The 15,417-nt window shown below is 42.2% G+C and overlaps 1 protein-coding gene and 2 long non-coding RNA genes across 4 annotated transcripts in view; 2 read left to right on the forward strand and 1 right to left on the reverse strand.

Annotated features, from left to right (window-relative positions):
* The first annotated feature begins 124 nt into the window (after positions 1–124).
* On the forward strand, positions 125–1,246 carry LOC102793165 (uncharacterized). The gene is made up of 4 exons (XR_436904.3): positions 125–364; positions 468–557; positions 759–797; positions 941–1,246. It is a non-coding gene; the product is annotated as an uncharacterized LOC102793165 (long non-coding RNA).
* A 1,300-nt stretch (positions 1,247–2,546) lies between these two features.
* tex2 (testis expressed 2) overlaps positions 2,547–15,417 on the reverse strand; it is a 31,641-nt gene continuing 18,770 nt past the window's right edge. For both annotated transcript variants that reach the window (XM_006791487.3, XM_006791488.3), the window contains 10 exons: positions 14,497–14,697; positions 13,213–13,576; positions 12,291–12,586; positions 11,865–12,008; positions 11,644–11,743; positions 8,576–8,696; positions 7,843–7,965; positions 7,335–7,544; positions 6,708–6,828; positions 2,547–4,431 (listed from right to left, as the gene is read on the reverse strand). In XM_006791487.3, coding sequence (XP_006791550.1) covers positions 4,285–4,431; positions 6,708–6,828; positions 7,335–7,544; positions 7,843–7,965; positions 8,576–8,696; positions 11,644–11,743; positions 11,865–12,008; positions 12,291–12,586; positions 13,213–13,576; positions 14,497–14,697 — 1,827 coding nt within the window. In that variant the 3' untranslated portion in view covers positions 2,547–4,284. The remainder of the gene's footprint in view (positions 4,432–6,707; positions 6,829–7,334; positions 7,545–7,842; positions 7,966–8,575; positions 8,697–11,643; positions 11,744–11,864; positions 12,009–12,290; positions 12,587–13,212; positions 13,577–14,496; positions 14,698–15,417) is intronic.
* LOC118454203 (uncharacterized) lies at positions 10,955–13,610 on the forward strand. Its single transcript, XR_004843651.2, has 3 exons — positions 10,955–12,577; positions 12,872–13,352; positions 13,456–13,610. It is a non-coding gene; the product is annotated as an uncharacterized LOC118454203 (long non-coding RNA).

Raw genomic sequence — 15,417 nt, forward strand, 5'->3', positions numbered from 1 at the left:
GGGGTTGGACTTTGGGATAGATATCCACACGAGTGGAGGAGGGGAAATGTCGAGAGTCTGTGAGCCAATGAGAAAAGCGATACGGACACCGGATGTGGTATAAAATAGATCCGGGGGACATTTTCTACAGCGGTCTGCGAAGAGTGTGGGAAGCATGCTTTTCAGCGTTGGGCAAGCGAACTGCGGCATGGTCGTGGTTAATTTGGCTATGAAATTTTATTCATGTATATGTTGTAGTTATTATTATTGCAGCTGACTGCCAGTGCCTATATGATGGGGAGGTGTAAAGTTAGAGCACTGAAAGCAATGACTGCGCGTTTGAGCAGCGGGGCTTGACTAGGCCGCATGAGCAAAGAAAACGAAGGTAAGAATTTATTTTAAAAATTCAAAAAAAAAAAAAACGAAATAAAAATACAACCCCCTTGAGTTCCCATCTGTAACCAGGTATTTTGGTCTCTGTGAAATAGGGTGGTGATTACTCTAGTGGATGTTTTCTGCACTTCACCACGTGGACAGGGTGGTGTCATACAGCCTCATGGAGGACGGCCAGCAGCGAGGTATGAAGTCAGAAATATGAAGTACAGAAAATGTGTTTTCCCTTTGGTTCATGGATGATGAGTTTTCGTGCGTTAGACTTCTGATCTGAAAATGAAGTCAGAATTGAAATCTGAGTTGAGTCACTAACACAGGTCAGGATTTGTAATCAATCAATCACATGCACTTAAGCTTTCTTTTGTTTTTAATCATTTTCTCTACAGGGGTCTTCAGTGTGAATGGATGTTCAGGATAATGACACAGTAAGTAATTTGAGTGTAATCCAAAATAATTGTAACTGACAAGTCTTCAGATAAATTTGAAGACATCATTGATCTGCCCCCCTCAAAAAAAGATCTTTATAAACAGCTTGTTAACAACTGAGCTTATTTGTTTTCTTCTTCAGGGACCAGCCTGTGATGCTCAAGAAGTGGACCCAGGCTTGAAGTTGCAGTGTCTCAGATAAACATGTTCTTTTTTTTTTTTTTATCTTTGTTTTTATTTTATTTGTCGTTATTTGTACTATTTGTATTTATGTTCTATTTCTATTGTATATATTAATCGACATCTGCGGGTGGACAGCAAAGAAAGAATTTCATTGCACACAGAGAAATGCCTTTTCTCTTGTGACGCGTGACAATAAACACTTTGAATCTTGACTCTTTAAAAAGAATAAAGCATTTTTCCACAAACCAACAGCGTTGTTTTTGTTATTTTAACTTATTTCTGGGCACTCCTCTGAACCTGGCTGGCCTCTTCCGTGGCCACTCAAAGGTCGAGAGCAGTGCAAGATCAAGTCATGTCTTGTCATAACTGGGGTTTCTTGGCTTTTATTTCACCAAGTCTCTCTTTTAAAGCAAGACACAGACTCGAGATGAAGTTCAGGTATAGTGTTCTCAAAGTGCATAAGCTGCCCATGTGACGGAGTTTAACATCCGTCTGTGGTGTCAGCACATCTGTTAGCTTTAACACTTAATTTGACACCACAAGTCAGATGTTTTTTTTTTTTTAAAAATGCAGCCGGTTAAATACTGAATATTTTTGTCAAGTGAATATACATCCACACACATACTATTTTTAGATTGTGAAGTGTCTTTCATACTGCACGTCCTTGATTCCTCTCCCCCCAGATGAGAGCAGACGGGGCTAGGAAAAACTGGTTAACAAAAGTAAGATGCCACTTATGACATGGGACAGCGGCATCATGTCATAAGTGGCTGTTATAGCCACTATATTTATTTATAATTGGAAATGATAAAGTTCATTTGTTGAATATCTTCAAGTCCAACTCTCAGCAGGCTTCATATCATCCAGTGATGTGCCACCACTACTTCACGTGTATAAACACTTCCACAAATGACACCTGTGCAACATCTCTCCCCGCAGATTTGTTTCGGGGGTTGAGACAACTCTTAGCAGATCAAACTGCTATCAGTTTCCAGGTCACGAGTGGGAACACAGAGACCAGTCCAGCCTTGCATTGTCTAATTTTGTGGGTTGTAGCCTGTGGATTGTGCTTAGCTAACATGAGTGGCACCCTGTGTGGTCTTCTGCTGCAGTAGCCCATCTGCTTCAAGCTTTGTTTGGCGTGTAATTAGAGGGTGCTCTTCTGCATACTTTAGTCATAACAAGTGGTTATTTGAGTACTGTTGCCTTCCAATCAACTCAAAGCATTCTTCCCGCCCTCCTCTCACATCAGTAAAGCATTTTTCACTGAATAGTTTCTCTTTTGGAACATTCCCTGTTACCTTAATAGATGATTGTGCGGGAAAATCCCAGTAGATACCAGCCCATCTGGCATCAACAACCATGCCAAGTCAGTTAAAACACTTTTCTTCTCCATTCTGGTGCATCTCATCTTGATACGCCTCAACTCACTGAGTTGGCGCCTTGTGATTGAACAGGCGTACCTTATGAAGCGAAACAGCATATAAATGCACGTCTTCTGATGAGAATCTGGCTCCGGCTTCTCATTCCTCATCTCTTCTGTCAGAACATCAAATCCATACGTATTCTTTCCGAGCAAAAAGATTTTATTGATCCACAATGATCAGAAACGTAACATTCTGCGACATCACTGAACACAACAGCAATGTTTGATATTGTCATCACTTGTGCAAATAAACAACACCGAGACGTGAAAAACCAAAATGGGCATGTCTTAACAGACACAGTAATGGCACAAAGACTTTTTTTTCCCCCTTTTCCTATTCTCAACTGATGCAAGAAACACGGCGGCTCACTATGGAGGAATGTTTAATTTACTTTAAAGGCACTTTCTGCCTCATACACTTGCCAACACACATGTCTGGACATATAAAGTAAAAGTCACCTGTAAAGCAGGGCGTCTTGGCAGATTACAAAGATCCTGTAGTTCTAGTGTATGTCATGTTTTTCTTTAATGTGTACAACAGTAGACAGCATTTAAAAAAAGGAAATCAATAAATAATTCAACAGAAACGGAGCATTCATTAGCTGGATGTCTGCTGAGAGCATTAAATAATATGGCTAATATCCAGTATGTTATTGATTTAAAATAAAACAGCAAGAGTGGATGTCCCCGCTCTTTAAACTACACATTTCTGAGTTTATGTGTTTCCATTTAAACGAAAAGTGTTTCAGTCTCCTGCTCATTAAAATCACTCCCTGCAGATTATTTTTCTCCGTCTTCTGAATTTCTGTTTACCTCATACACAACCCTCTGGTTTCTTTCTTTAAACCACACTGAAAGATTGCTTTGGCAATAAAAAATAGAAAATTATTACTTTTTGTCGACTGAATATAACACAAAAAGAGCGCTTGAAACATGTTGCTTAGAAGCACGTTTTCAGTGAATGAGCTATTCCATTGCACAGCTAAAGAGCTGCATTCCTATGTATACATTCAATAGACCTAGGCAATGTTTTGCTGCTGCGTTTGCAGATGTACTTCAATTCACACGACTCCTCTGTAAGTCCTATGACACAGGTAAAAAGCATAATGACAGTCCTTTATTCTAAACAGGCCTGGTGTCTTTTATAGACAGAGCCGTTGATTGGTTTGCATATAGGTGCCAGGCAGCCGGCACAGGCAGCAGTGTGAGTGGTTGATAAATGTGTCTCGACATCCCTGTGAAACATGTAATCACAGATGCTGGGGTTTTGGGCGTAATCGCCTGCGAATTTAAAGGAATATTCTGTCAGGTGTTTGCTCGCTCAGATATACACAATCTTCATTTAGTGGCCTCAGGAGTTCTCAAAGAGTTATAGTAACAATAAACCAGTCAATTAGAAACGTCACATAAAAGGTTTACACTGTACAACTATCACGTTTGGGGCAGCTGTACATCACAGGTATTATGGTTCCTCTGGTTGGATCGGATGGCTATTTGTCAATCCACCATGATACACACGCAAACACACACACATACACACACACACACACACACACACACACACACTTTAACCATGTCCCCCAAAAAAGTAATTTCATCAGAGTGAATCATAATATTTGATGTCACACTAAAACTGTGTGAATGGTCGGCAGTCTGTGAGTCACTGTTCTCTTCTGTTTGCTTTTAGTAGCCAGATATGAGTAGATTTCAGATCGTTTTGAAGCACAGACTTCATGGACCGGTGCGACAGCAGGACTGGAGTACTGGTAAAAATACCAGGGAGCCGACCGAGCCCACTGCTGGAGCTGTGATCTCTGAGACGGGGCGGGGACATGGCGATAAAAAGCTTGTCATTGAACACCTCGAGCAGCGTGCCTTCACATGTCAGAGACATCAGATTCAGGTTCTGGATCCTTCAAGGCATCATTTGTCACAGTAAACAAGTTGGCATTTGAACGCGTATCCATGGCAGAGTGCATTATGGGTAGCCACACATCATCCATGTTTGGCATCACAAATATTTTCTGTGAAATGATGAAAAAAAAACAAACAAGGATTAGCAATAAATATGGTGGAGGACAGTGAAGCATGTTTACTCGAAAACCACTGTGAGAGACTATTAGAGGAACAGAACCTATAAATTCTAGTTTTGTCATCAAAAACATACAAAATGAAAACAAAAATAAAGTTTCAAACTATCTCTTTTAACAAGAAAGCAACAAAGCAACCCTGTATTGTTATGTCTGAAACCCAGTAAACCCTGAGTCCAGCGTTTGTTGAAAGCCAGATGTAAACACTTGCTCACAAATGACAACAGTGTGCACCGCAGCGCTATATTTTACTAGAAGCATTGTGGAGGGGGCCAAAACGTAATTACAGCCCCTGAGGAGGAGGCGGAGATAAATGTTGATGTGTGGTAAACCTGACAGGGACTATTTGCTGCGGTAGTTTGCAGAGGTGCTCTTTGTCCTTGGTGAGTAAACTTTGAGCTTCTCAGCCATGCCAATGGTAGACTTTCAAACATCAGTTGATAAATACCACAGGATATGACATCATGCACTAAATGCACCCATGTTTACAAAAAATTTTAGGGTGCTGTGTTAAACGTAAAAACAGATTTCAGTGATTTGGAGGTTATTTTTAACTATATTCAATTGAAAATAGCACAATGTATTAACAACATATTGGATTTAAACCTATTGGTTAAAACTTTCTGTGTCGATCTACATGTTCCTCCCATGCACACACGGGTGGTAATTCTAAATAGGCCAAAGGTATTTTACATAAAGATTTAAACATTGGTTTAAGGCTTGGCCAACTCCAGGCTGGTGTCCTGCAAGTTTTAGATCTCACCCTGGGTCTACACACTTGAATCAAATGATTCGTTCATTACCAGGCCTCTGGAGAACCTCAAGACATGCTGAGGAGGTCATTTATCCATTCAAATCAGCTGTGATGGATCAAGGACACATCTAAAACCTGCAGGAAACCGGGCCTCGAGGCCTGGGTTTGGACACCACTGGTTTAAGGTGTATTCGGATGTGCTAAATACATAAAATGTCCATTCTTCAGTTCCCAAACAGAGTGTCAAATTCAAACTGAACACTCACCAGCCACTTCATTACACCCTGCTAGTACTGGGTTGGACCCGGTTTTTACCTTCAGAGTTAACTTAATTCATGGCACAGAATCAATAAGGTGCTGGAAACATTCTTCAGAGACTTTGGTCCATATTGACATCACAGCATCACACAGTTGCTTCAGATTTATCGGCTGCACATCAATGATGAGAATCTCCCATTCCAACATTTCCAAAAGGTTCCCTATTAAACTGAGATCTGGTGACTCTGGAGGCCATTTGAACATGGTCGCTTAAAACTGTGTTCAAGAACACAGTTTTAAGATGATTTGAGCTTTGTGGCATGGTGCGTTAACATGGTGGAAACAGCCATCAGAAGATGGGTCCACTGTGGTAACAAAGGGGTGGATGTGGTCAGCAACTAGAACCAGAACTAGCCCAAAGCCCACCAACCTGAATCATTAATACAACACAAGACAGATCCATGTCAAATTCTGATTCTAATGATCATTGCAACAGATATCAAGAATCGTCAGACCAGGTAACATTTTTCCAATTTTCTGTTGTCAAATTTTTCAAATTGTAGCCTCAGTTTGCTGTTCTTATCTGACCACACTGGCACCCAGGGTGGTCTTCTGCTGCTGTAGTCCATCTGTATGTAGAGATGCCTTTCTGCATATCTTGGGTGTAATGAGTGCTTATTTGAGGTCCTCTTGCCCTTAAAACAGTCTAGCCATTCTCTTCTGACCTTTTACATTAGCAAGGCATTTTCATCCACACAACTGCTGCTCACTGAATATTTTTCTTTCTTTTCTGACCATTCTCTGTAAACTATAGAGACGGCTGTGTGGGGAAATCCCAGTAGATCAGCAGTTTCTGAAATATTCAGACCAGCCCGTCTGGCATCAACTACTATACCACATTCAAAGTCACTTACGTCACCTTTCTTCCCCATTCTGATGCTCAGTTTGACATTCATCCAGTTGTCTTAACCATGCCTACATGTCTTAATGTATTTGCTTGTTGCCATGTGATTGGCTGATTAGATATCTGCAATAATGAACAGTTCAGTAGGTATAGTGAATGAAGTGACCAGCGAGTGTAAATTTAAAACCATGCAATTCCCCGTTTTTAACAATTGAACTTGCAAATGGATAATAAGTAGACTTTATTATGACTTAAGATTAGATTTCACCGGTGCTTGTTTCTCCCAGTGTATACCTGGAACTCCTGTTCCAGTTTCTTCTCAATCCACTCTGTTACATGCCCCAGCGTCACCTCCCTTTCACCGAGTTTGGGCCGTGCTTTGAGCTCCAGATGAGGCGGACTCCGAAAACCATACCTGACAGCCAAAAGGAGAAGTTTGTGATAATCGTGTTGAATTTTCAGACCAGCTTCATGAAACAGATGTCGACTGACGGGTTTTTCCTTAAATAACCGCTTCATTTCAATTAAAAAAAAATACATATTAGCAGTATTTAAGGAGGAAAAGGGTTAAAAACATGGAGGAAAACATGCAAAACATATATAGCATGCAACAGAAACAGATTTTTCTATGTTGTTATTTTTCTTAGCACCTATTTAGTGGCGCAAATAAAGAAGTTCGTATTAATTAAGCCAAACATAAATCAGTGTGTATTTAAGGCTTCAATGTTCCACATCTTTAATGGAAAACACACCTTTGTGCCCTCATTTCTTAGATGTGATTAAACATTTTTATTCTCTCATCACTTGCTTGTCTTGTTTTTTTTGCCCAGCAGAGGGTGCAGTGCTATAATCTCAAGCCATTCACATAGATTGTGACACACCAACTTCATCCTGCAATTTTCCATATCCTCCTAAACATACCATATCCTGTCTGTGGGGGGAGGTGGGATGTTGACAGCCAGAGTCCCGCGGCACTCTTGCACCTCTACGGTGAGCAACAAGGGCGTGTTGGATACTTCCTCCATCTTCTTCTTGATGAACTCCGTCTCTGTGGCTTTCTGGAAGTACTTCGACTTGGCTATCTTGTCCACAAAGCGCATGATCTTGCTGGGTCTGTGGCCTCCCACATAACTACGCGAGTCGATGATGGAAACAGAGGAGGAGGGGAGACAAGGAGTGAGTCAGGTTCATAATTAATTCATAACGGCATCTCTTGCTACTCAGCACCCACTATCGAGGGGCTATGTGTGCAAGTGACCGGGTGCTACATTAAATCATCAGCGAGCTTTCAAATATGTATGTCTGAGTGGGTGGCTGGTTGGATAGAAAAAGGAAAAATGTTCTGTTTCGGAACCTCAGTACGAATGTTATTCTGCTCATTTTCAATTCAGAGGTGTACTAATGTTGTTAGAAAGAGACATTTGCTCACCCCTCTGCTCCAGGCAGAACAGGTTTGTCACTGAGGAGTTCTGGAGGATCCTCCTCGTCCGATGAACCGGCACTAGACGATTCCTCGTCACTGTCTGCCAGGCAGTATGTCCGTGGCCTTGACCTGTCACGCACACATAAACAAGCACTCATGTTGCAAAGTCAGGCCCCAGTGGCTTTGCAAAGAGCCCTTATCAATCACTATTAATTCCCATTAAATGTATCCCAGGAACTACTTCTCCACCGATCTCACTCAAAAAAAGATCCAATAACTAGAATGGGTAACAAAATGTATTGTTTCAGGGACAGCGACTGTAGGCATCCAATTCCCAAACTCACCAGTTTACTGGACAAATCCATAGCGGTAAGCATCCACAGGAAGGATTAGTATATAACGAGAGGGAGGGAAGAGGCAACACGACAAAAGGGGAGGAACTGTGAAAAACACATGTGACAACTAATATGGCTCTAAAAATGCAAATGCACCCGATTACCATCCGACTCAGAGCTGGTTTTCTTTAGCAGAAAATCGAATCCTTCACACATTTTATTTTGGCACTGTCACTGAGAATGAGACAATAAGAAAAAAAACACAAACACGGAGGAATCAGGACAAGCTGTGGAGGACGACTCTAAAATCTGGAAGCCTTCTTAAAAACAAAATAAAATCAGACCGAGCTTCACTTAGCTCCATTATTCTGCTTAAAAGAAGAAATGCACTTTTAAAGCCTCACCAATCTTTCCCTTGTTCTCCAAGGCCCTCGCCCTCCTTTCCCAAACGGGCCAAGTTCATCTTGGTCTCCAGCGTCATGAGGAAAGAGCCCGTGTAGGAGACCTCCAGATCAAACCACAAACCTGAGAAAAAAACCCATAAAGACTTATAATGTTTTTTATACCAAACCCATGCCTGCTGACATCCTCATCAATAGCATAAGGAAAATCAATAACAACCTAATGATTTGTGTTTAATTGTTGCAAGGTTAACTTAAGTGCTCATCTACCTAAAAAAAAAAAAAAAAAAAGGTCACCTATGAGGAAGCAGTTCTTTATTAAGCTACTTCCTGTTTACACGTCCCACTCCTCAGCGGGCGGCAGGAGAATTATTCAGATTACGATCCCCCTGCTGTTTGCATAGTGAACGTCTGCAGCCGGTAACTGACGTTTATTATCCCCTCTGTCTGTCCCCCTCCCTTCTCTTCACTTTCCCTCTCCCTGTAAATGCTCATTGATTCGTACAGTCTGTGTGACAGCAGTGCCAGAGAGAAGCTACATGACAGCAGCAAGGCACATCATGGAAGACAGTGTCTCATTGTCTAGCACGAGACAAACAGCAGGAAGAGACCGTCTGGATTTTCTCATTAAATTTGAAGGAGCTAACACATCTCTACCACAGACAGATGTAGAACCGGGAAACATATCACAGCAATCCTGCATTAGATATTCCTTTAAATCGCTCTCATTGTCATACATATAGTGTGGTGAATTTGCCTCCACATTAATAACTTCCATTTGTGCAGCATGTGCATGACCAAGCAACTGCAAAAGTGACGCTTCAGCCCGACTCTCCTCTCAGCTAATTATGAAATGTTTGCATGCTAAAATGGTTAAAACGGTTCTGTGCATACACTAACGTCAATAATGTTATACCCACTTGTTTCTTATAAGCCTCTAGCTCATTTTCACATCTTTGCACAACTGACAAACATCAAAGTTTGTGTGTATTGTGCGATTATCGAAGCACAGTGTAAACATTGTCAATCAAGCCATGTCTCCCCATAAATAAGGCATTGAGAAGCTGCCTTTCCCTCAATTTTACCATCATCACAAGAGAAGAAATCACAAGCGTGTTCAGTTCATGCAGGATGAAAGCGCACATTTCATCATCGGCTAATGATGCTTTGTTAGTATATATCTGAGAATGTATAGGTTCAGACAGAACACATTTGTGAGCTGCAGCTCCAACAACTGAACAACAAGAATCTTTAGACCTAAGATCAAGAAAAGCTGAATGTTCTTAATCTGAAATTGATAAACAAAAATTTAAATACGGCGGCTCCTCATGACATTTACATTCACTGGACATTTTATGAGGTACACCTTGCTAGTTGGACCCCCTTTTGCCTTCAGAAGGGTCTTAATTCTTCATGAGACAGATTCGAAAAGGTGCTGGAAACATTCCTCACAGATTTTGGTTTCAAAGGTGCTCTAGAGATCTTGAGCTCTGGTGACTGTGGAGGCCATTTGAATCCAGTGAAGTCTTCAGCATTCAACATTTTTCTTCTGTTGTCCAATTTTGGTGAGCTCATGTCAATTATAGCCTTAGCTTCAGCAGGTCATCTTGACCATGTCTACATGCTTAAATGTACTAAGTTGCTGCCATGTCATTGGCTAATGAGCAGTGTTGGGAAGGTTACTTTTAAAATGTATTCCATTACAGAATACATGCCCCAAAATGTATTCTGTAACGTATTCCGTTACGTTACTCAATGAGAGCAACGTATTCTGAATACTTTGGATTACGTAATATATTATCATGCTGTTTACAACTACGTGAATGTACTATTGCTGTGATTTATTACTGTTACTGAAGGTCCGCGACTCTGTAGTAAAGGGACCTCTGGCTAATATGTCGGTTCCCTGTCGGGCTCCTAGCCGAAAAATAGCTTTACTTCGTTGTCTGGGTCAACTTTGCTTGCGAGACACAGAGAGAGGCGTTGAAAGGCTGCTCCAACGGAACTTATTTTTTCGGAGGAAAACACAAACAGCGTACAGTCGAGTCTTAATAGCTTACTTACAACTGGGCTCGTCAGGCACTCTTCTTGGCTGCAGTGGTTATTATTATATTTACATGCTTCCAGCTCCCGTTTTTGCTCGATGACAGCTCGTATACTTTTCCTTTTTCTCCCTCCCTCGCTCACAGACACATAACGGGTATGGCAGTCCATTGTCCCTGCAGCACGGACTACACTGCTATGATGCTACATTCTTTAGAGCTATGCCTGTAGCATTCTGCCTATTAGCTTAGCACAACAACAAAAAGGCGCTCTCTCACCCAGGAAACACGCAGAGAGAGAGCGTCACCCTGTAACCATGGCAACCGTAACGCTGCCGCCTGGAACAACAGAACATAGCTGTCAAACAAAACCCAAACAGGCCTGACCCGCCACAATATGAAACAGGAAAGTACCGCCGTGTAATCCATTTATTTCAACAAAGTAACTGTATTCTAAATACCACCTTTTTAAACGGTAACTGTAACGGAATACAGTTACTCATATTTTGTATTTTAAATACGTAACGGCGGTACATGTATTCCGTTACTCCCCAACACTGCTAATGAGGCATTCGACCAGTTGAACAATACCTAACAAAATGGCTAGCAAGTGTATAATCATCTCTTTTTTTGCCTTAAACCAGCTGGAATTAATACACATCTCTGCTCTGTTTCTGTGTCAAACTAGTCCCTTTGCTCAGGCTCAAGGCAGGCTGGGTGAGTCAGTGTTTCAGTAATGGATGAGAGGGAGCCAAGACATGAAGTTTAATTACTGTGGCTTAAAAGCGCAAACATGCAGAAAGGCTGGACTCCAGAGGAGAGAAGGACAGAGTGTTGGAGGGTAGGGGGTTATGGCTTAATCTAGCGAGAAGAGGAATAAGATGGAGATATCGTATGAAAGGTGAAGAAGACGGGTTGGGGAAAAGACAGAATTAATAAGTGGCTCGAGTAAGATAAAAATAAGAAATCTTGAAAGCACCCACAAAAATGTAAAAAAAATAACACACCAAATATAATTTCTCTTCCTACCTTGGTGGTCCACTGAAGGTTTGGAGGCACGGAGGATCTTAGGAATGGAGAAGCCCATGTCTAGCTCTGTCAGAGTCAGCTCATTCATAACATATGGCAGCTAAAAGACAACATGTACGAAAAAAGATACAAATACAGCCAACGCAAAGACAAATCTCTATCTCTTGATGAAATCTTCTTGCATTTGGATATTAATAACTATAGCTACTGCTACTACTCACCCTAATCTTACTGAGCTTCATTTGGATCTTTTTGGAGACTACATTGGCCCAATATTTCTCTCCCAGGAAGTCCCAGAATATCCTTCCCAGAAATGCATTTACCCAGGCCTCAGGCTCCGCAGTCTCCTCTGAACTCCTACGCAGCTAAAGGACACACATACATGTATGAATGGCAGTTTTGAATATCTATAATCATTTTGTGCATCAAGCTTGAGCTTGATATATTTAGTTTGCTCCCAGCAACCCTTCAGTGAGATTCACTGAGTTGCCAGTGGTTCTCTCTGGGGTAACTTCAGGTGACAACAGACTGATTTAGTTGATATTGTGGTTTAGACGTGCAGACCCCAGGGGGGGCTTTTGATAGATGCCCACTTTGGATGACTCTCTTTTTCTATTCAGCCTGACATGCATCCATCTGTCTCCTACCTTTTTGGTAGTCTGGGGGCTGCTATCCGGGCTGTTCCCAGCGCTGTCAGTGGCAGTCGGGCTTCTAGGCGGCACCTGGGGACTCACGTATTTGGCCATGTAGACATTATAGTCCAACAGCATCTTTTGTTTCAAGCCTGCAGTAGAGCCACAGGAGAGAGCGGCGGTGGTCTCTTTGTGACGAGACTGAGACTGAGACAGCTCCTCCAGGCTTCCCCGGCTGCTGCTCCTGCTGTCAGCCTCCAGGCCTCCGACAGATTGAATGCTGCTACTGCGACTGTGGGAGGGTAAGAAGGCTACAAATGGAAGGAAAAGAAATGTGGGATGTGAAGGCGGTGTTTTGACACAATTACGCTTGAACACGGAACATTTTTAGTGATTCCAGATTTGTATACAATAATAATAAATGCTCAAAATTTAATTAGCCTTAGATAGCTGTCAGCTATTTTTGTATTCCTTTCTCACAGTAGACTGCAGCACTCTGAATTAGCATGCTGTACACTGCTTTCCAGTAATCCAGCCCTACCTTTACTACCTTTATCTCCTGACCCACACAATTTTGGCATTTCTCTTTGTATAAGGCCTCCTCCGCACAGGCTTACATCCCACTGTGGAAAGTGATGCTATAATACGCTGATGCTCTGTGCTTGTAATCCTGCTGACCCACCACACTCATCGGTTCACTTAGTTGAGGGGATTGGCAGTCCCTAAGCTGGGGCTTATGCACAGATCTGATTGCTGCGCAGTTGCCTACTTAATAGAACGGCTATTCTGACATCGAGGAATGGCGCGTGTCTGTGCAAATACAGGTGTGTGAAAAAAAGAAAGAAAGAAAGAACATGGATAACAAATGCTTTACGTGTGTGTGTGTGTGTTTGCACCTTGATCTGGGAGAGTGTGCATAGCTGAGTCTGAAGCTCACCATTCTTGCAGATGCTAGGCAGACTGCCACCTCTCCCCTCTGATTTCATTCGGGATGCTAGAAGAAATCTACGGAACCACTCTTCCTTTTCCCGACCCGTCCTCCCGAAAAGGTAGATAGTCAGATCCCCGCCTCCAAAGGTTGGTTTTTTGGGTTCCTCTGCTGACGCTGATCCTTCTGCCTTCTCACCCTTGTCCGTTTTCTCCACCTTCTCACTCTGAACTGTCAATTTTTCTTCCCCAGCTTCAGGCCTCTCTCCCTGGGCCTTGGACATGAAGTCATCCTGCTTGGCCAGCTCAATGCAAATGGGGTATTTTTTGTTCCAAACTCTCTTCCTAGCCAGGCTCTGAGGCATCAGGTATATCTGTGGGGTATAAAGACTGACTTCACTAAATCAATCTCATGAACACAACTGATTTCTTTATTTCTTTATGGGTGTTTCTAGGGCAACAGAATGATTATAAAGAAAAAAGGATAAAGAGAAAAAGTGTTCACATTTTTATGCGGCAGATTGATACCTGAGGGTATGAGTGGAAACAACTGGTGGCAATAAATGTAAGAATATGCCTGTTTTCTGTTGATAAGTAACCAAGATTTGGCACCATTCAGGGCTGGAAAGGTTCATGTACTTCTGCTTTTGTTCTTGCTATGGGCCAACAATTCTCTAATACAGACAGCAGCACTTCATTCATCCCTGTGGTCGTAATGGGCTGGAGCGGTATTGGATCTCAGATTACTCAAAACAATAACACCATGAGCAGAAATTAGACCTTCAGGGATGGTTTTCCTGTACAAGTGTCTGAATAAACTACACACTAAGTATCTACAATAATAACTGAGAAAGGGCACTTAAGGAAACCAGAGAAGAAGAGTAGGTTAAGGGTGCATGATGAAACCTTTTGCCCTGTGATACACTGACATGAGAAATGTCAGCTGTGCCTTGAGATATGCAAAACTGTTGAATCAGCGCGCTAGTACACAAGATACACAACTGTGTATATAAGGTCAGTGACCTGTGATATTCACTCTGCGTTTACACACAGTGTACGAGTCACAAGCTGTGATTGTCACTGAGCATGACCTATTAGCGAGCATGCAGTCGGGCAAAGGCAAATGTGACGGGACGTGTGCTCGATGTCACTAAATGTTAAGCTTATCATCAAGCACAGTAATACACTGAGGAGACGCACACACACTTAACACATTAATTTCCCCCTCGTCTTTGAGTGGTGTTAGCAAAAACCTCTCTTTCCATGACCAAAAGGCTTGTTTAAGCCACCGCACCTTGCTGTCAGTCAGGTCGTAGATCTTCTGGCTGATGTAAGTGACGTCAGGTTTAGGCTCATTGTGTGTGGCACGGCGGGAGATGTTCCGGTTGGGCTTGGACAGACGCAGGACGGAGCCCTCTAGACGGACGTAAACAGAGTGGGTCAGGGTGGCGTGGTACGTCTCCGGGTCATAGCTGTGGATCTCATTCATCCAGCCCTGCGAGAGAGAAGCAGAAGACTTTTCAGCTACAATGAATTAAAACTCGAGTCACCTCTCAAGACTTTTGCACAGTCTTTCATACACACATCAGATTTTCAGTTTAAAACCAGAGAATTAATTTGCTCAAATTAACTAAGTAACCTCCTGAGATAAAAAATGAAACCATCATTAAAGTGCCAAAAAACGCAGTTTATTGAATCTCCACTATGTATCACATACCATTGATTTAAAAAGACATTCTTGCTTAAAATTTATGCAACACAGCAAAAGATAAAGTGGGGCATCTGAGTTTGTGTATTCCCAAAGAAAGACAAGTATGAAGAAAAAGACAAAGCTTGTTGGACCGCTTCCCCACACTTGTGTGCCCGAGGGGCCGTCGTTCATCTGCCTGTATCATGTTCTGCAGAGCTCCTCTTTTTGGAACAGCTGTGGCCTCTAGCCATCAGGCTATCCTGTGCAACAGCTTGGTACCCACTAAGGCACACACACATACACATGCTTGCATAACTCTGTCAAATTACTAAAGATTTTTCTTCTGATTTTCTGAGGTTACTCGAGAATAAGGAGAATAAGGTGCTGTCATTAAAATGTTTCGCTTAAAGAAAAACTGGAGCCATCACTGGAGAAGAAGTGTAACACAACCTCGTGATTCCCCAAGAGGCTGCACAGATGGAATTCTCATCCAAACTCCTACCTTTTTGTTCCCGAAGGCCACTG

The sequence above is a fragment of the Neolamprologus brichardi genome, chromosome 4 (assembly GCF_056152115.1).
Source record: "Neolamprologus brichardi isolate AB-2024 chromosome 4, ASM5615211v1, whole genome shotgun sequence".
NCBI classification, from domain to species: Eukaryota; Metazoa; Chordata; class Actinopteri; order Cichliformes; family Cichlidae; genus Neolamprologus; species Neolamprologus brichardi.